This window comes from Neoarius graeffei, chromosome 3 (assembly GCF_027579695.1).
Source record: "Neoarius graeffei isolate fNeoGra1 chromosome 3, fNeoGra1.pri, whole genome shotgun sequence".
NCBI classification, from domain to species: domain Eukaryota; kingdom Metazoa; phylum Chordata; class Actinopteri; order Siluriformes; family Ariidae; genus Neoarius; species Neoarius graeffei.
The window spans coordinates 63,947,257-63,969,778 of NC_083571.1; the positions used below are offsets into that span (position 1 = coordinate 63,947,257).

Below are 22,522 nucleotides of genomic sequence, written 5' to 3' on the forward strand. Positions count from 1 at the left end.
GTGAGAGCGAGAGAACATCCCTATAAAAGTTATCTGACTGATATTCACGAGTAATCCAGTCAGACACCGATCAAGAGAGGGAGAGAGAGAGAGAGAGCGAGAGAGAGCGAGAGAGCCTGACTGCTTTCCCATGACTCAAAACGCACCGGCAGTTTCCCAACATCCCGTGAGCAGAGAGTGAACTCTGTTGTACCAACTTCAGCCTGCTGTTACTCCCAAAGTACTGAACAGATCTTAACCTGATCAATTTCTTTGGAAAGCAGAAATTATAAGTTTATAAATTATAATTATAATTTTTAATGATGGTATTCACGAGAGAAAATATTCAAGAGTTAAGCAGTGACAAATTTGGAAACTTAGATGAGCGTCTGCATGCACAATTTTCACGGCATGGCCAGCGAGCGTCTGATATACCTAATATTAATACTAGTCTTATTATTACCACAATTAGTACTACTGTTACAAATAATCATAATCCTAGTAATGCTCATATTACTACTACTACTAGTACAAATAATAATCCTAGTATTAGTAGTTTTACTACTACAACTGTCTACTATTACTGCTACAAATCATAATCCTAGGAATACTAGTCTTAATATCATTAATACGGTTACAAATAAAAATCATAGTAATGCTCATATTACTGCTACTAGTAGTATTAGTAAAAATAATCATGATAATAATCCTAGTATTATTAGTCTTACTACTATAACAGTTAGTACTACTACTGCTACTACCACAAATAACACTTACTGCAATTAGTACTATTATAAACAATAAAAACTATAGTAATTGCTTGTATTATTACTACTAGTAGTAGTACAAATAATAGTCCTGGCATTACTCATCTTCCTACTAAAATTAGTACTACTACAATGTTAATCCTAGTAATACTAGTCTTGCTACTACATTTAGTACTACTACTTGTATGACTACTAATACTAAATCTACTACTGCTATGAACACTACTAATTCTAATCCTACTAAAACTGTCTTCTACTAAAAATACTCCAACTAATATTACAACTAAATCTACTACTACGAATACAAACATGAGTACTACTACTATTAATAATAATAAAAATACAACAGCTACTACTACTGCTTAAACTAATACTACTAGTAGAACTACTTCTACCAAAACTATTAGTATTGCAAGTACTAATACTAATATGTATTTTATTTAAAACAAACAAAAATAAACCTAAAACACTTGTCTGATTTGCAGGACTTGGGAGTGAAGGAAGATGAGCTGCAGAGCATCCTCAACTACCTGCTCACCATGCATGAGGTCTCTCTCTCTCTCTCTCTCTCTCTCTCACACTCACTCACTCACTCACTCACACACACACACACACACAGACCTGATCTCACCTTTGTTACATCACGTCATGCAGTCACATCACTGAGACACAGCGTGATGAGATAATCTCAGACAGAAATGCATTTGAGCTTGGTCTCCTCTAGATGGCGCCAAAAGCAAAAAAAAAAAAAAAAACACAGAAACGTATCCCCCCCCCCCCCCCCCCCCCCCAAGTTCACACTTTAGCAGCAATAAATTCTCTTTAATGAGTTGGTTTTCCTTCTGTCACACACACGAATACACGCATTACTGTAGTATTTCCTGACGCCGTTCCCTTTCGTGGGCTTCCCTTTGTTCGGTAATCAGTGTGTTTGTTTTCACACACTCCTGCTCGCTCACTCATTTACTCACATTCACTGTTCGAAAAGAGAAAACACACTTGGGGACACTCCTGAGGGAGCGTAGTATACGCGCCCTGATTAATGGGAAAATCCTGTCACGGTTGTTTTTGCTAATTAGCTAGTTTGATGATGATTATTATTATTATTATTATTATTATTATCGAAAACACAATATTGATAATAGAATTCTAATTTCTGTGTTAATATCAGTGTGGATGTGATCGATGTGTTAGTGTTTATCTCTGGTGTGTTTGTCTACCGCAGGATGATAACCTAATGGACGTCCTGCAGCTCCTCGTGGCGTTGATGTCCGAACACCCGAGTTCCATGGTGCAGGCATTCGATCAGCGTAACGGCATCCGGTGAGACAAGACCGTTTTTTAATAAGCGGACACTAGGGGAGCTAGAGACGTCAAATGTCCGAGAGAGAGTCAATGAAAATGTTAAAAGCCTCATCTCATTATCTCTAGCCGCTTTATCCTGTTCTACAGGGTCGCAGGCAAGCTGGAGCCTATCCCAGCTGACTACGGGCGAAAGGCGGGGTACACCCTGGACAAGTCGCCAGGTCATCACAGGGCTGACACATAGACACAGACAACCATTCACACTCACATTCACACCTACGCTCAATTTAGAGTCACCAGTTAACCTAACCTGCATGTCTTTGGACTGTGGGGGAAACCGGAGCACCCGGAGGAAACCCACTCAGACACGGGGAGAACATGCAAACTCCGCACAGAAAGGCCCTCGCCGGCCACGGGGCTCAAACCCGGACCTTCTTGCTGTGAGGCGACAGCGCTAACCACTACACCACCGTGCAATGTTAAAAGTGCGATAGGAATTTTTTTTTACGAGTTTTTACGTGCTGGGGACATTTTATTTGAATCGGGAAAAGAAAAGTAAAATGTTTGACTTCTCATCTCATCATCTCTAGCCGCCAATCCTGTTCTACAGGGTTGCAGGCAAGCTGTGTGATTTATTTATTTATTTATTTAGGTTCTCAAAAATATTGATAGACGAATGAATGAATGAATAAATAAATACTTTTTGGTTGAAATATTTCTTGTAAGACTGTCGATAGATCTTTTTTTGTACATTTGGAAGATACAATGATTGATTTATAGATTTTATAGATAGATAGATGTGTACAGATAGAGCTGGATTCTATTTATTTATTTATTTGAAAAATAGTTTTTGTTCTCAAAGCTGAGCTGCATTAAAAACTGTAAACTCCTTGATACACACCTGAAATCTACAAAATAATATTCCACTTAATAAAATGTAATGACTACAACATAACGTTAAAGATTTATTAATTTATATCATTTAATATAATTTGGAATTAACATGTATTTAATATTTAAATGGTAAGTTACCATAAATGAATTCTATATTAATGAATGCAGCGATTAAACTGTTATGTTAAAGCTGTCGCTCTGTCCGTGAATTGCATTTTTTGTCCTTTATGTGCATTGTGTTGCTTAGCAACCAAGTTTTCTGTTAAGAGCCAACATTGCTCGGTGAAACAATTATTGTTAATAATATTAAGGACGGATAAATGAAATGATTCGGTCTATGGATACGTTCTATTTGAGCTCAGTAACTTTTAAAACTATGCTTTATAAGTATATTAACTTTACAAACAATGAAAAATAACAAAAAACCTTAATGTTTGTGATGATGTTATCTACAGCTGTATAAAATAATCTGAACTTTAGAACTTCTTGTTGTTTATTGTGATAGTTATTTAGTTACACCTCTGTTTTACCATGTAACAGTACTAACGTGTTCTGAAGGTGTGTGTGTGTGTGTGTTTCCCCTTTTAAAGCTAAAGTGTAATTTAAGTGAAGTAGTGCAGACTCTGGGTTAAAGGAAAGCTCACAGGCTGCTTTTGTTTTAATCCACGCTGTGCATACTTTCCTTTATAGATGTGGAGTTAAAAGTTCAGGCTAGCGGGGGGCGTCTGGATCGCTCCGCGTGTAAAAACCCCCAGCTATAATGTTCATTTTAGAACTGACAACACCGATAAAAACACACTTCCATCACACACTTCCGTTGCACACTCGCCATCAGGAAGAAGGCAGTGAAGGTTTCAGTCGGTCATGAGGAGAAAGAGTTCACTGACTTTTAGGAGAAAAAAACTAATATATGACAATATATATTTTTTCCTCAAATTTAAATAAAGATTTAGGTTATTTATGTCATTTAATATGCATTAAAATAATATTTAAATATTTTATCAAAATTCATTACACAAAAAAGCCTAAGATATGCGAATTTTAAAATGTTAATTTTGTGTATTTTTCTTTTAAACACAAAACTAAAAATAGAAAAAAACCCTAAAATATAACAACGTTAACTTAAATGTTGAAATAAAAATTATTTTATTTGTTGATAATTTAGATAGTGATATAAAAACACTATCTAAAACATTGAAATGAAATGTACTCTTGTTTTTTCTCCACAAATTGAACATTGAAGAAATTTTATTTTGTTTTTTTTTTAATTGAAAACATAACTGTCTAAAACATTGAAATAAAAAATTTAATGTTTTGTGTTTTTTTTTATTTAAAATACAACTACACTACATTTCTAAAACATTGAAATAAAACATACTTTTTTGTTTTAAATGTAAAATTTGTATTAGTTTAATTTTTTAACTTAAAATGTAAGTTATAATTTTGGTAATTTATCAAACTTTTTTTCATTGTCAGTAAAATAAATTATTTGACAGGATTTAAAATGTTGGCAGTATTTTTTTAAAAACACAACTATATGAAGGAAATAAAAAAATCTAATTTTTAAAATCATTTATTTTTCTGTAAAATAGACTGAATAAGAAGTAAAGAAAATGGAGAACTAGAATGAATAAAAACATTTCATGAATAAAAAACTGATGAAATTGTGAATATTTAATAAGTTTTGAGAGTGAAATATTTTCCCTTTTTCAGTGTTTATGTTAATTTTACACCTTCATGAGAAAATATAGAGTAAAGAATATTTTTGTAAAAATTTACAAGCAGGTATTTTGGAAAAAGAAGAAATTGTGTGTGGTTTTAAGTTGTTTATTAACAACTTTTTTTCTCTTTTATTTATCACTGTGTGATAACAGGACAAACATCATTTTCTCATCAAAAACAACAAAGTGCAGCTTTTGAGTGTTTTTTTTTCTTTTTTTCCCTCCTTAATACAGAGTAATTTACAAACTGTTGGCGTCTAAAAGTGAAGGGATTCGAGTGCAGGCTCTAAAAGTGTTGGGTTATTTCCTCCGACATTTACAACCCAAGTGAGTTTATCTCTTCACTTCATTTCTCTCTGACACGTCCTCACATTTTCTCAGGTTTCATTCTAGAACGTTTAGAAAACATAAAAATAATGCACCCTGGACACGACATGATCTTTGTCATTTGTTTTTTATTTTATTCCTTTTTCTCTATATATTTAGACAATAAATCAACAGTGGAATAAATACACGGTTATGAAATGTTAATAAATCAGCCCTTAATTGAGTATTTAGGAAAATAAGAGCATTTAAAGATAACTTTTTTTTTTTAATGGCTGATTTTAACCATTAAATTAGGGATTTTTATTTATTTATTTATTTAAACTGTTCAGGTCTGACTGCAGTTCATTGTCATCTGTTTTTTCCAGAAAACTTTTGGAAAACAAGATGTTCATTCTGATTTGACTTGTGACATCATTTCCTATTTCAGGAGGAAGTCTGAGGTCATGCTGAGTCACGGTTTGTTTTCGCTACTGACTGAACGCCTGCTTCTGCACTCCAGTCAGTTCTCCATGACCACCTACAACGTCCTGTTTGAGGTCAGGCCAAAGTTTATATTTTTATATTTTTATTTATAAAACTTATTGAAATATTCTTTACCCTGTATAAGCTGATTTAATTTGCAAAAACAATTTTAAATATTCAATTTAATAATGAAATATAGTTGTATTTTTAGTTGCTTTTTAAAAAAATGTTCAATTAATAACAAATAATTTAATATTGTGAAGTTTGAGTTACTGGATGTTCAGATATCTGAAAGCAACATTTTAATTTTCTTCTCAAAAGATTTTTTGTTTTGTATCTGTCATGGTACAAGAAAAATTATTCCCCAAAATATTCCACGTTTACTCTAAATTTTCACTTTTTTTCGAATTTTTTTCTTCCATTTTTGAATTTTGCTGCAAAAATATATCCCCCGGACAACGGAACGACTAAATATCCATCTCAATATGAATTCCCCAAACCCAATGATAAATACCCACTCAGCACTATAAGCCCCAAACCCAAAGATAAACACCGCCTCACCACGAAAGGCCCCAAACCCAAAGATAAATACCCCCTCACCACGAAAGGCCCCAAACCCAAAGATAAATATCCCCTTGCCATGAAAGGCCCCAAACCCAAAGATAAATACCCCCTCTGCACTACAAGCCCCAAACCCAAAGATAAATACCCCCTCGCCACGAAAGGCCCCAAACCCAAAGATAAATGCCCCCTTGCCACTACAAGCCCCAAATCCAAAGATAAATACCCCCTCACCACTAAAGACCCAAACTCGAAGACAAATGTCCCCTCGGCACTACAAGCCCCAAACCCAAAGATAAATACCCCCTTACCACGAAAGGCCCCAAGGCTAAATACCCCCTCGCCGCAAAAGGCCCCAAACCCAAAGATAAACACCCCCTCACCACAAAAGGCCCCAAACCCAAAGATAAATAGCCCCCTCGGCACTACAAGCCCCAAACCCAAAGATAAATACCCCCTTACCACGAAAGGCCCCAAACCCAAAGATAAATACCGCCTCACCACGAAAGGCCCCAAACCCAAAGATAAATACCCCCTCACCACGAAAGGCCCCAAACCCAAAGATAAATACCCCCTCACCACGAAAGGCCCCAAACCCAAAGATAAATACCCCCTTACCACAAAAGGCCCCAAAGCTAAATACCCCCTCGCCGCAAAAGGCCCCAAACCCAAAGATAAACACCCCCTTACCATGAAAGGCTCCAAACCCAAAGATAAATGCCCCCTCTGCACTATAAGCCCCAAACCCAAAGATAAATACCCCCTCACCACGAAAGGCCCCAAACCCAAAGATAAATACCGCCTCACCACGAAAGGCCCCAAACCCAAAGATAAATATTCCCTTGCCATGAAAGGCCCCAAACCCAAAGATAAATACCCCCTCTGCACTACAAGCCCCAAACCCAAAGATAAATACCCCCTCGCCACGAAAGGCCCCAAACCCAAAGATAAATGCCCCCTTGCCACTACAAGCCCCAAATCCAAAGATAAATACCCCCTCACCACTGAAGACCCAAACTCGAAGACAAATGTCCCCTCAGCACTACAAGCCCCAAACCCAAAGATAAATGCCCCCTCGGCACTACAAGCCCCAAATCCAAAGATAAATACCCCCTTACCACGAAAGGCCCCAAAGCTAAATACCCCCTCGCCGCAAAAGGCCCCAAACCCAAAGATAAACACCCCCTCACCACGAAAGGCCCCAAACCCAAAGATAAATAGCCCCCTCGGCACTACAAGCCCCAAACCCAAAGATAAATACCCCCTTACCACGAAAGGCCCCAAAGCTAAATACCCCCTCGCCGCAAAAGGCCTCAAACCCAAAGATAAACACCCCCTTACCATGAAAGGCCCCAAACCCAAAGATTAAATGCCCCCTTGCCACTACAAGCCCCAAATCCAAAGATAAATACCCCCTCACCACGAAAGGCCCCAAACCCAAAGATAAATGCCCCCTCGGCACTACAAGCCCCAAACCCAAAGATAAATACCCCCTCACCACGAAAGGCCCCAAACCCAAAGATAAATACCCCCTCGCCACAAAAGGCCCCAAACCCAAAGATAAATGCCTCATCAGCACTACAAGCCCCAAATCCAAAGATAAATACTCCCCCGCCGCTAAAGACCCCAGACCCAAAGATAATGGCCCCAAACCCAAAGATAAATACTCCCTCACCGGGAAAGGCCCCAAACCCAAAGATAAATGCCCCCTAGGCACTACATGCCCCAAACCCAAAGATAAATACCCCCTTGCCACTAAAGACAACCCAAAGATAAATGCCTCATCAGCACTACAAGCCCCAAACCCAAAGATAAATACCCCCTCACCGCTGCAAGCCCCAAACCCAAAGATAAATACCCCCTCACTACGAAAGGCTCCAAACCCAAAGATAAATACCCCCTCGCCGCAACAAGCCCCAAACCCAAAGATAAATACCCCTGAACATAAAAAGTAATATCCACTTCACGGTTCGTGTATGAAAAGCTCAAAACAAATACCCTCTCACTGCTAAATGCCCAAACCAAAAAATCAATACACTCGAAACTGCTAAATTTGCCAAATCTAAAAATAAATACTCTGCTTATTGCTAAATGCCCCCAAATCAATATGTCCTCAAAATAAACATTCCCCTGAGTGCGAAATACCCCTGTCTCAAAAGAAATATCCCTGCCAGGGATAAATGCCCCGAAAACACAAAAACAAAAATCCACTGCATTGTTTATGCACAAATTGCTCCATCATTCGTGAATTCCCCCAGACTGAACATAAAAACCAACACACCGATAAATACTCCCTCACTGATGATTTTCCAAACACAAAAACAGATTCAGTAATATCAGGTCAATAAGACATTCAACTTGAACTTTTACCTGAGAGTTAATTCTTACCGAAAGCTTTGGTTTAATCCTGAATTGTTTGTTTGCTTATTTTCCAGATTCTGACAGAGCAGATCTGCACACAGGTGATCCACAAGCAGCACCCAGAACCGGACTCTTCTGTCAAAATCCAAAGCCCACGTAAGATCATGCTTTCATATCCCAAGAGCTGAGGAGAAGCTGCATTTTATATCAGCACGCTGATCAGAGTCATGTTTATTTGGAACACATTTAAAAGTGTACATTTTGACGGAAGCAATGTACACTGAGTTACTGCATATGTGTGTGCGCGCGTGCACGCATGCGTGTGTATTTTTAAATTCCATATGCCAGCTGATGTCATAACGGCCTTGACAATGTCTGACCAATCAGCAGCTTTACTCAGACTACACACTCGTCACAATCCAAACACACACTTATTATAACTACACACTCGTCACAGTCCTAACACGCACTCATTATAACTACACACTCGTCACAATCCTAACACGCACTCATCATAACTACACACTCGTCACAGTCCTAACACACACTCATTATAACTACACACTCGTCACAGTCCTAACACGCACTCATTATAACTACACACTCGTCACAGTCCTAACACACACTCATTATAACTACACACTCGTCACAATCCTAACACGCACTCATTATAACTACACACTCGTCACAATCCTAACACGCACTCATCATAACTACACACTCGTCACAGTCCTAACACACTCATTATAACTACACACTCGTCACAGTCCTAACACACACTCATTATAACTACACACTCGTCACAATCCTAACACGCACTCATTATAACTACACACTCGTCACAGTCCTAACACGCACTCATTATAACTACACACTCGTCACAGTCCTAACACGCACTCATTATAACTACACACTCGTCACAGTCCTAACACGCACTCATTATAACTACACACTCGTCACAATCCTAACACGCACTCATTATAACTACACACTCGTCACAGTCCCAACACACACTCATTATAACTACACACTCGTCACAGTCCCAACACACACTCATTATAACTACACACTCGTCACAGTCCTAACACGCACTCATTATAACTACACACTCGTCACAATCCTAACACACTCATTACAACTACACACTCGTCACAATCCTAACACGCACTCGTTATAACTACACACTCGTCACAATCCTAACACACACTCGTTATAACTACACACTCGTCACAATCCTAACACGCACTCGTTATAACTACACACTCGTCACAATCCTAACACGCACTCATTACAACTACACACTCGTCACAGTCCTAACACGCACTCATTATAACTACACACTCGTCACAATCCTAACACGCACTCATTATAACTACACACTCGTCACAATCCTAACACGCACTCATTATAACTACACACTCGTCACAATCCTAACACGCACTCATTACAACTACACACTCGTCACAGTCCTAACACGCACTCATTATAACTACACACTCGTCACAATCCTAACACGCACTCATTATAACTACACACTCGTCACAGTCCTAACACACACTCATTATAACTACACACTCGTCACAATCCTAACACACTCATTATAACTACACACTCGTCACAATCCTAACACGCACTCATTATAACTACACACTCGTCACAATCCTAACACGCACTCATTATAACTACACACTCGTCACAATCCTAACACGCACTCATTACAACTACACACTCGTCACAGTCCTAACACGCACTCATTATAACTACACACTCGTCACAGTCCTAACACGCACTCATTATAACTACACACTCGTCACAATCCTAACACGCACTCATTATAACTACACACTCGTCACAGTCCTAACACGCACTCATTATAACTACACACTCGTCACAGTCCTAACACGCACTCATTATAACTACACACTCGTCACAGTCCTAACACGCACTCATTATAACTACACACTCGTCACAGTCCTAACACGCACTCATTATAACTACACACTCGTCACAGTCCTAACACGCACTCATTATAACTACACACTCGTCACAGTCCTAACACGCACTCATTATAACTACACACTCGTCACAGTCCTAACACACACTCATTATAACTACACACTCGTCACAGTCCTAACACGCACTCATTATAACTACACACTCGTCACAATCCTAACACGCACTCATTATAACTACACACTCGTCACAATCCTAACACGCACTCATTATAACTACACACTTGTCACAGTCCTAACACGCACTCATTATAACTACACACTCGTCACAATCCTAACACACTCATTATAACTACACACTCGTCACAGTCCTAACACGCACTCATTATAACTACACACTCGTCACAATCCTAACACACACTCATTATAACTACACACTCGTCACAGTCCTAACACGCACTCATTATAACTACACACTCGTCACAATCCTAACACACACTCATTATAACTACACACTCGTCACAATCCTAACACGCACTCGTTATAACTACACACTCGTCACAATCCTAACACGCACTCGTTATAACTACACACTCGTCACAATCCTAACACGCACTCATTATAACTACACACTCGTCACAGTCCTACCACACTCATTATAACTACACACTCGTCACAATCCTAACACACACTCATTATAACTACACACTCGTCACAGTCCTAACACGCACTCATTATAACTACACACTCGTCACAGTCCTAACACACACTCATTATAACTACACACTCGTCACAGTCCTAACACGCACTCATTATAACTACACACTCGTCACAATCCTAACACGCACTCATTATAACTACACACTCGTCACAGTCCTAACACGCACTCATTATAACTACACACTCGTCACAGTCCTAACACGCACTCATTATAACTACACACTCGTCACAGTCCTAACACACACTCATTATAACTACACACTCGTCACAGTCCTAACACGCACTCATTATAACTACACACTCGTCACAATCCTAACACGCACTCATTATAACTACACACTCGTCACAATCCTAACACGCACTCATTATAACTACACACTCGTCACAATCCTAACACGCACTCATTATAACTACACACTCGTCACAGTCCTAACACGCACTCATTATAACTACACACTCGTCACAATCCTAACACACTCATTATAACTACACACTCGTCACAGTCCTAACACGCACTCATTATAACTACACACTCGTCACAATCCTAACACACACTCATTATAACTACACACTCGTCACAGTCCTAACACGCACTCATTATAACTACACACTCGTCACAATCCTAACACACACTCATTATAACTACACACTCGTCACAATCCTAACACGCACTCGTTATAACTACACACTCGTCACAATCCTAACACGCACTCATTATAACTACACACTCGTCACAGTCCTAACACGCACTCATTATAACTACACACTCGTCACAATCCTAACACGCACTCATTATAACTACACACTCGTCACAATCCTAACACACACTCATTATAACTACACACTCGTCACAGTCCTAACACGCACTCATTATAACTACACACTCGTCACAATCCTAACACGCACTCGTTATAACTACACACTCGTCACAATCCTAACACACACTCATTATAACTACACACTCGTCACAGTCCTAACACACACTCATTATAACTACACACTCGTCACAATCCTAACACGCACTCATTATAACTACACACTCGTCACAATCCTAACACACACTCATTATAACTACACACTCGTCACAGTCCTAACACACACTCATTATAACTACACACTCGTCACAGTCCTAACACGCACTCATTATAACTACACACTCGTCACAGTCCTAACACGCACTCATTATAACTACACACTCGTCACAGTCCTAACACGCACTCATTATAACTACACACTCGTCACAATCCTAACACGCACTCGTTATAACTACACACTCGTCACAGTCCTAACACGCACTCATTATAACTACACACTCGTCACAATCCTAACACGCACTCGTTATAACTACACACAGTCCTAACGCGCTTGTTTCACTACTCTTTCTTTCTTTCTTTCTTTCTTTCTTTCTTTCTTTCTTTCTTTCTTTCTTTCTTTCTTTCTTTCTTTCTTTCTTTCTTTCTTTCTTTCTTTCTCATACATCTTTTTCATTAAGAGAGTTCACAAGTTGGAGTAAATGGAGAGAAGCTTTGTAATTTAATTAAAAAAACAACTGCTGAAATTCGTGCCACACTTCCTTTTTTTGCTATTATTCTTTTTGTTATGCTTTAATCAGAGCAGAGCTGAGATATAGGGTTACTGCAATCAGCTCAGGAGCAAGTAACGTTCTCCAGCACACAAAGCAGAATTAAATTTCATTACATCCCATCATGCCGAGTGTCCTGATACACATACGGCATTCACAGTTCCTTCATTTTCTCATTTCTGTGCCTTCTATTTATTTTTTTATCTTGTGCCCCGTGTTGCATGTCCGTAACACTCCACTGTGTTTAACAGTGGCTTTAACTCACTGCCGGTGTGAGATGGCCAACATTCTCCCGTCACTTTTAGAGGGGAAAAAAAACAATCAGCGGTACACATCATCATGAAGAGAATTTTCAGATTTTCATGAAAGACACATGATGCTTCGTTTTTTGATTTGTCTAACACAGATATATGAATATAATATGAGAGTTAATTATAAATAATTTTTTATTCAAGATTAGAAAATAGACAAAGAGTAAAACAATCCTCTGTCATAAACTGTATGGATGAGGCAACTGATTGTTAGAAATGTTTGTTATTACTGTGTCTGTGTGTGTGGAGGTGAAAATCAATATTTATACACAAACACGAATAAATACACGAACAAATTGAATTTTTGTGAAAAATTGTGTGAAAGCATTTTCACTTTTAACAGATAAAAATGCAATTAAAAATAGTTCCCGAAAATCAAGAAAATTGTATTGTTTAATCCAGGTATTACAAAACAAGAGAAAGTAAATGAAACAAAAACTAATTTGGCTAATTTTTTTGGACTTGTGTATTTTTAAAACTGTAGACTTTCCCCCCACATGAAGAGGATTTGAATATCACGTTACGTCATATAACTGATTATCAAATTCAGTCTCTGTTTCTTGTTTTGACCCCAACATATTTTTCTGATTTGATTCGGGTTGAAACCTCAAAATGCTCTTGATTGCAGTCTTTCGCAATGTCAGAATGAATTAGACAAACCCACCATCACCACCACACCCACACACACACCCACGCGTGACTGTATTCTTCACGTTAAAACTCCGAGACAAACCAGGACCAAACGCAGAGAAAAAATAGCATTTGCGGTAATTTTCCACTGGTAAAGCCTGAGTGAGTGTAATTTAACTGAGTAAAGCACCAATACACACACACACACGCGCGCGCACACACACAGATGAAATTTCACCTCTTTACTTTAACAAAATCAGATCTGACGCCGTCTAGATAACTCAACCAAACATCCAGTCACTTTACATTATGCACATTCTCTCACACTCGCTGTCCCTCCAGGACTCGTCTCAAATCAGACCTTTTATTGTTTTGACTCTTTTATTTTGATTTCTTTGCCCTGTTTAACTGCAGTAGTTTTAAAGCACCAATATTATGAGAGAAAATGGAATTGTTTGGTTTGTGTCAATGAGTTGTTGGCATGTATGGTTTTGTGTGTGTGTGTGTGTGTGCGCGCGCAGAGATCCTAAAGGTGATTGCAGCTCTGCTGAAGAACAGCGTGTGTCCCGACAGCATGGAGATTCGCCGTGTGTTTCTGTCCGACATGATCAAACTGTTTAACAGCAGCCGAGAAAACAGGAGGTACGCACACAATTGTATAGTCACACATATGTTACATACAGAGCCTTTGTCAGTGTCGTCCTGCTGATATCAGGTGAAAATTTTGAAAAAAAAAAAGTTGAGAAAACAGTGAATAAAGACTTGGCTATTTTATTTAAAACAACATTTTATTTTATTCTTTAAAACTAGGATTTGACGATTTGACTGACTGATCCAATATACTATTTATCTTGTTAGACTGTGATCGTTATAAAACATTTAACGTGATACGTTTGTCTGCCATTATAATAACATGAAAATATCTTATTCATGAAAATATCACAAGCATTTCACGTTATCATATGACACCGATCTGTTTTTCTTTTTCTGTCGTCGCAGCAATACGCTTCCTTGTGACTCGACTTCTCTTCACATAAATAAAGCTACATTCACGTAACCTTGGATGAAATTGACTTTTTCCCCGTTAATTAGTTACATTTTGAAATAATCGCAACAAATGATGAAATTATCCAGCTGGAAAAAATAAACAGGAAAACAAACATTTGAGTTTTAGGTTTAAGCAGAGTACAGGAGCGCGTAATAATATACACTACCGTTCAAAAGTTTGGGGTCACCCAGACAATTTTGTGTTTTCCATGAAAAGCCACACTTTTATTTCCCACCATAAGTTGTAAAATGAATAGAAAATATAGTCGAGACATTTTTCTGGCCATTTTGAGCATTTAATCGACCCCACAAATGTGATGCTCCAGAAACTCAGGCTACATCCACACGACAACGGCAACGAGATTTTATTAAAAAAATATCGCGTCCACATGGGCAACGGATCAGTAAAATATCAGGCTCATATGGCAATGCAACGCTTGCTGAAAACGATGCAATACACATGCCACACCTCTAGGGGCGCTATAAGACGGTCCCATCGGAGACACCAGAACAATAGAAGAAGTAGACGCATGCACATAAACCCCTTCTTCTACCCGGCGTGAAGCACTCACAGGAACAAACACACAACAACAAGAAGAAGATGGCTGCGACTCCGCGAGGAAATCGTGCCTTCTGTGTGTACAAATTAGTTTTATTAGTGTGCATAGTTTTATATAACTTAATTTTCTTATTGTGTGTGAACATTTTGAAAAGCATTTTTATATAATTTATATAACTTTTTATATAGTGTGTGAACATTTTGAAAAGCAGTCTTATCCAATAAAAAAAAAAGAAATTCAAGAAATGGTTCAGTTCCTTGTTTATTTAAAAGAAAAGCTGTGTACAAAAGTGAATGCAATGCAGTGGTTCATACAAAACAGCGAGAGTGCTGCTTGTTCTAGTCATGTGGTTGTGACGTCATCGTAAACAAATCCGTTCTACTCATCCAGACGACTTCGCAACGACGCCATTGCCAGATTTTTCCACTCTGGAACCCGTTCTCAAAAAATATCGTTTTGGAGCACCCAAAACACCGGTGCCGTGTGGACGCCAGGCTGAAACGATAAACAATTTTATCAGATTCACCTGAATCCGTTGCCGTGTGGACAGGGCCTCAATCTGCTCAAAGGAAGGTCAGTTTTATAGCTTCTCTAAAGAGCTCAACTGTTTTCAGCTGTGCTAACATGATTGTACAAGGGTTTTCTAATCATCCATTAGCCTTCTGAGGCAATGAGCAAACACATTGTACCATTAGAACACTGGAGTGAGAGTTGCTGGAAATGGGCCTCTATACACCTATGGAGATATTGCACCAAAAACCACACATTTGCAGCTAGAATAGTCATTTACCACATTAGCAATGTATAGAGTGGATTTCTGATTAGTTTAAAGTGATCTTCATTGAAAAGAACAGTGCTTTTCTTTCAAAAATAAGGACATTTCAAAGTGACCCCAAACTTTTGAACGGTAGCATAACTAACTGTTCAGTCGGGATGTGCGGCAATCTCAAAAAGTCATCTGGATGGAGGATATTTCGGTGATTCTGCTGTTTTAATAAATAAATGTGTGTGTGATATATGAAATAAACAGGGCTTTGAACCAGAATTTTTTTCCTATTGGTTCGTTCCGAACAGAAACGGAATTTTAACATTTCCGGTTTTGGGTTCCACCATTAAATAGACGTTCCCGAACCGGTTAGAACAAAAAAATTTCGTTCCCGGAACGGTTAATTACGTTCCCTGTCAGCTGTTTAACAAATGGCTATAAAATTATGTCTCTGTCTCATCCAGCTTAAGCCAAATGTAGGCTAATTCTATTACAACCTTCATTAAATAAGACACGAAATAATTCAAAACAATTATTATTTCAAATGTTGGCGATTTGGATTCTCAGTATGTCTTCCCATCTACACAAACAGAAAAAGTGCCAAAAATGAAAGAGAATTCGTTTAGTGTGTTACCAAAGGCTAGTCAGGCCCTATGCATTGATAGGCTAACAGAGGTTAACGTCATTTAATGTTCGCGAGCCTCTCATTAACGTGGACAAATATATTGATATCGTGTTTGAAATTGACATTTTTGAATAACGATAGACTGCAATATTTACCTCTTATTTAAGATGTGGAGACGTGATAGTAGTCCACCCTCCTGCTCTCTCCATTCAGTCAGTGAACGTCACACAGGAAGTGAACCCCAGCGGGTCATAGAAACTTGTGCAGGAGAAGAATGACTTTTTTATTTGCAGGCTACGGAAACTTTGAGGAACGAAATAAAAACTGGTATTAACCGGTTACCATTATTTTTAATGAGCGTTTCTGTTCCGGAACATAAAAAATAATAAAGTTTCTGGTTTCGTTTCTGTTCCATGTGAAATAGAAAAAGTTCCCGGTTTTCGTTTTCGTTCCTTGAACCGGTTCAAAGCCCTGGAAATAAATAAATTTAAAAAAAGGGTCCAATTTATTATTACTTATCTCTGTCATTTTTCACTGCTTTTTCTGATGCTCAGAGTGTTTGAGCACTGACTGGCGCAGAAAACAACAAAACATCATCCATAATCGCTTTTCTAATTCTCATTCCTACAATCTTTTTATTTGTAAAGTGTCAGATCTGTTCGATCATTATTTCTTTCTCTTTTGAAAATGACTGAATTCTTTTCAGTCGCGTCCCTAATAAACATAGTGAACTGATATTAAATAAGTACATGTCTAACGTTGGCATACAGTCAACAGATAAATTGTATTCCATGTTCATGAGCTCTGAACATTTTTCTACCAGAAACTGAAAGAAACCTCATGACTCGAGCATGTGAGATTGGTAGAGGGGGTGGAGCTTACAGGAAATGTCACTAAGCATCAATGAGTTCACTTGTGCAAATTATTCCAGATTCATATGGAGCCATTTTGTCATAATCGTATGCGATAACTCAGACTAGCACACGCCGATGTTAAATTGCTGAGCTCCTACACAAAATGTGGTGATGTAATCGGAGGAAACGTCACTGGATATCGTGTCAGTGTCGTATATTTTAGGGACAATCATTAAATATGACACAAGTCTACATTCAGCGTTAAATAACATTACTCAGACTACGGTACTACAACCTACTAGACTCAAAGACCTGATTTATAATTGATCATCTCAAACCTAATCATAAGTCAGTTTAAAACTTCTTGTTATTTCACAAAGGAAAAATGCAAGGAGATGTTTGTTTAAAAGTAGACGGCCTTTCGATTTCATAAAACTGGTGAAATTTAGTTCCCTCTGAAATTTGGTCATTGTAATGTACTGTACATTTATTTCTGTAATATCTAAAAAAAAAAAAATAAATATATATATATATATATATATATATATATATATATATATATATATATATATATATATCAGGGCATTCTGTGGCTGGGAAGTTAATTTGAGGGGATTCCCTCGCAAATAACGTGCATGAAATCACTCGCTTCACGCAGTCAAGCAGACAGGAAAGTCCGGTGTGCGCATGCGCAGGTTTACCTTTCAGCATCGTCGTCTTCTCTTGGATTTTACGGCAGTTGGCATCCAGTGTTGCATTACTGCCATCTACGGGTTTACCTTGACCGTGCACTGACCGTTACATCATTCTGTCGCTAAACAAACAGCTGATCACACCGACGTGCTCGCTGACTGCCAATATTTATTAGTTTGGTCCTGTGTTTTTTTTTTTTTTCCCTTCGCAACATAATGTCTTCTCGCTTTCCTTTACTGTAGTCAGTCTTTCACGTTTCATTTGCGTCCTCCGTTTTTCTCTCCTGTTTCAAATTTGTGTCCCACGATGCTTTGTGTGAACGGGGAAAGCCCACCATGTGATGTGTGATGTAGTATCTTGTATTGTGTCACGGTGAAGCAAGAAATAATAGCGGACAATTTAGGGTCACGTGACCCTAAATTCATTAATTGTTCTATTAAAAAAATAATAATAATAAAATTGGAAGTCTGTGATTCGAATTCAGTAGCTTTCGGTCCACTAAAGACAAAATAATAGAGTGTTGGGAAAGTTCTTTTTATGACCTAAACCTGAAAAATCTTAGTCAGTCTACCTTTAATATTGATGGAAGGAGTCTCCATTGTCAGAGCTTTGTAACCACCAGGTTTTCAGATGACGTTACGTTTTGTACTTTCCCAGCAACAAGCTGCTGAATAACTTCAGGAGAAAGTCAGAGTCTGGCTGTTGATACTACAGCTGCTGTAATGTCAAAGATAACGGCTTGCTTCCTAGACGACATATAAAATATAACTACAAATGGATAAAAATGGATGAAGAATTAATTTACTGGCAAAAAGCTGTGTTACAGTGCGTGTATTTGTGTGAGTTGCTTTGGATATTGAAAGCTTATCCACCATTTTGGGTTCTTTCTTGGGTAGTCTGTAGTTGTATGGTTCTTGGATATGCTCCTGGCTGGCTCGCCATCTGTTAAACTTCGATTTTCAAATCTATTTACTGTAATAGAAATGATCAAACTGTGGTTTGTGGCTTTCTACAGATGGTTAAACAACCCTGTCGTTTTTGGTACTTGACTTTTGATTCATAAAATGGCCGCCAGTAGCGCCATTACTTAATGTACAAACTTCGAGTGAACAAAACAGCGTAAGCGAAGAGTGTGAAAAAGTGTTACGCTGCTCATGAAATCTCGAGTATGGAGTTATACTGGGTGGATTTAGGTTAAAACTTGGTAGCAAAGTGTGTTTTTAGTTAGCACTATCCCACTGGCTGGCATTATTTTATAATAAATAGCAACATTTTCTGAGGACAGTGTAAAGTAAGACACAAATTTTATGAGAAAGAAACATTGAGAGTGATCATCGTAGCTTTTATTTTCTTGCTAGCAAGGGTTACAGTGTGTGTATGTGTGTGTGTGTGTGTGTGTAGGAGTCTCCTGCAGTGCTCGGTGTGGCAGGAGTGGATGCTCTCTCTCTGCTTTATAAATCCGAGCAGCAGTGAGGAGCTGAAGATCACAGAGATGGTGTACACCGTCTTCCGCATCCTCCTCTATCACGCCATCAAGCACGAGTGGGGAGGCTGGCGCGTGTGGGTCGACACACTCTCCATCACACACTCCAAGGTCAGCGCACGCACACACACACACACATGCACACACGTACACGCAGCCAGAGCTATGTGCATTAATCGGACGCTTTATAATGTAGACATTGATTGAACTTCATTTTTTTGCATTTATTTGTTCATCGTTATTTTTGAAATATTCTTATGATCCATTTGTATTATTCCATACAGCACATTACTTGTTAAAATACTCCTTTCTTGTTTATTGCATTTGTTTGATTCATTTTTTTATTTTCATATTATTCATTATTTATATCTGTTATCCTCTGTGACTTACTTGTGCTATTAATAATGAAACGGCACGTTTATTGGAATTTTTCTTGAAAAATATTGAAAAATTATTTCACACTTATATTTGGCTCAAAATAATATGATAATAGTAAATTAATAATAATAAACAAATTAAATGAAATACTATTATTATGAAATAAATAACATTTTTAAAAAGGAAAATAAGTTAATCCTGTTAAATTTATTCAGATAAAACATTTTACCAATGTCGTGGTCTCCAGGAATCAAATAGTAATTTCCTAATACTGAAAATTAAATCCCACAATTATCTATCTATCTATCTATCTATCTATCTATCTATCTATCTATCTATCTATCTATCTATCTATCTATCTATCTATCTATCTGTTTATTTTATATATTTTATGCACTCACTTATTATACATTATATGTTAGCATGCACTGCTTATTTATTTATTTATTTATTTACCTCTTTAAGGTTAGGCATTTTATATAACACACAAACACAAGTTTGTTTTCTAAATGTTCAATTAGCTCACATCTGTAATTTTGCTTTATTATATGTAAAATAAATTTCTTATCATTTTCTCATCTTGTCATGTAACAACATAAAAAAAAATTCTTCCGAACCTTTAAATTGTGTATTTTATTTTCTAACTGGTGGATTTTTATTCCATGTTCGTGTCACTGATTAAAATCTCTCTGTGTTCATGTTGATGAGACAGAAAATAAGATTAGTTTTTTTTTAAACTGCACTGTTTATGGCATTGTGATTGCTTGGAAAGAGTGTGTGTGTGTGTGTGTTTGGTGTTGGATTCTGAGTACAAGATTTTGGCAGATTAGTGCGCTTCTGAAATTGACCACACTGTGTTTTATTGTGTGCGATGACCACTAGGGGGCAGAAGTGAGCTACAGTAGGAATTTGACTCGCAAGTGTGTCCATGTCCGTCTCCGTGTCCTCTTCACCTCACTCCTACTGTCCTCTCATTCAAATATTTATCACAGCTTGCATACTTTTATACATTTATAGGATAATTGCTACCTGTAATAATTTAATATTTATCATTTATTTAATATAATTTAATGAAACTTTAACTAGCATTTAATATTAGTGTTTAATAAATGCTGAAACCACATTAGTGGGTGTGACTAATAATTCAATCAATGTTTCAATGTCATACTTTATTATTCTTTAAATTTATTTTCTCAAGTAGTTCATGTTTTTCTGTCGACGTGAAATAAACTAGTTGATTTTAATAATGTAATGAACCACAAAAATGTTTTTTGTAACGAATTAGTTGATTGCATTGTGATGAAACAAATCCTTATCACACTTTCGCTTGAGCTCTGTTTACTGTAACTTCTTAAAATCTTGACTTATTGCTCAGTTATTCATCGTAAAGCTTATTATTTAGTAACTATTATGAATTGTATACCCGTTATTCCAGAAAAATTAATAGGAAAAGGAAAAGATGGTGTCGTACAGCTAGAATAGAGAGTGCGGAATTTACATCTTTACCCAGTATCATTTCTTGGAGGTTTAAAAGGTTCATTAATCCTGAAAATCTTGTTTTATTGTTATTCACATTTCCATCTTAAAGCTTGTTGTTCAATAATAACTATTAGGAATTGTCTTGGTACGATAGCAAGTATAGAATTGAGAGTTAGCGAGTGTGGAATTTACGTCTTCACCCAGTAGCATTTCTTGGAGATTTAAGTTTGTTACATTAAAAATAAAAAAAATAAAAATAAAAAACATGAACTGCAATGTGAACAAACATTCTGCGTATCATTTGGTATTTGTTTATCTAATTTATGGTTTGTTTGGTTTTTTTTGAAGAGTATAGAATACCTCTCATATATTCAGTTCTGTGCAGAAGTCTGAGGCACATGCAAAGAAATGCTGTTGAGCAAAGATGCCTTCAAAAATTATGAAATTAAATGTTTCTACTTGAAAAAAATACCATCAAGAGCAGTAAACTGTAATAAATGAAACAAAGTCAGTATTTGGTGTGAGACGACCCTTTGCGTTAAATAAAAATAGTAGTCTGAGGTCCAGTGAGTGCAGTTTGATGCGGAAATGAGCTGTAGGTTTTACTGAGCATCTTACAGAACCAGCCACAGTTCTGCACACTTTGACTGTCACACTCGCTTCTTCATTTTGCACCAAAACCCAGCAGCCTTCATTATATTTTTTTAAATAAAATTTTTTTTTAATGATGTCTTTTGTAATATCCTGCTTTCTTTACTGACACAAAAACATAATTTTTTTCTGTAACATTTTAATTCTGTGCTGGAAAACTGATGTTTGGAAAGCTAATGGTTTTATTCTGACTCGATCATGTCGAAGTTATAAAATAAAAATCGATAACGGTTTGTACTTAAAAAGAAAGTGTTCCTGAGACTTTTAAACAGGACCGAATCTGTATCTCAGAGTTTACTAATTAATAACAGCTTGGGTTTTGAGTCTCGATTTATTGTTCAGTTAATCACCAACTTTTTATTCAGTCATGCTTTTGAATTGTTTAGTTTTCACAGTGATGATAATAGGACAAGG

At 37.4% G+C, this 22,522-nt stretch overlaps 1 protein-coding gene across 1 annotated transcript in view; it reads left to right on the forward strand.

Moving 5' to 3' along the window:
• lrba (LPS-responsive vesicle trafficking, beach and anchor containing) overlaps positions 1–22,522 on the forward strand; it is a 373,382-nt gene that overhangs the window by 84,966 nt on the left and 265,894 nt on the right. Inside the window, exons 16-22 of the mRNA XM_060917126.1 lie at positions 1,232–1,294; positions 1,972–2,069; positions 4,901–4,993; positions 5,421–5,529; positions 8,452–8,533; positions 14,094–14,214; positions 19,519–19,711. Of these exons, the coding sequence (XP_060773109.1) occupies positions 1,232–1,294; positions 1,972–2,069; positions 4,901–4,993; positions 5,421–5,529; positions 8,452–8,533; positions 14,094–14,214; positions 19,519–19,711 (759 nt within the window). The remainder of the gene's footprint in view (positions 1–1,231; positions 1,295–1,971; positions 2,070–4,900; positions 4,994–5,420; positions 5,530–8,451; positions 8,534–14,093; positions 14,215–19,518; positions 19,712–22,522) is intronic.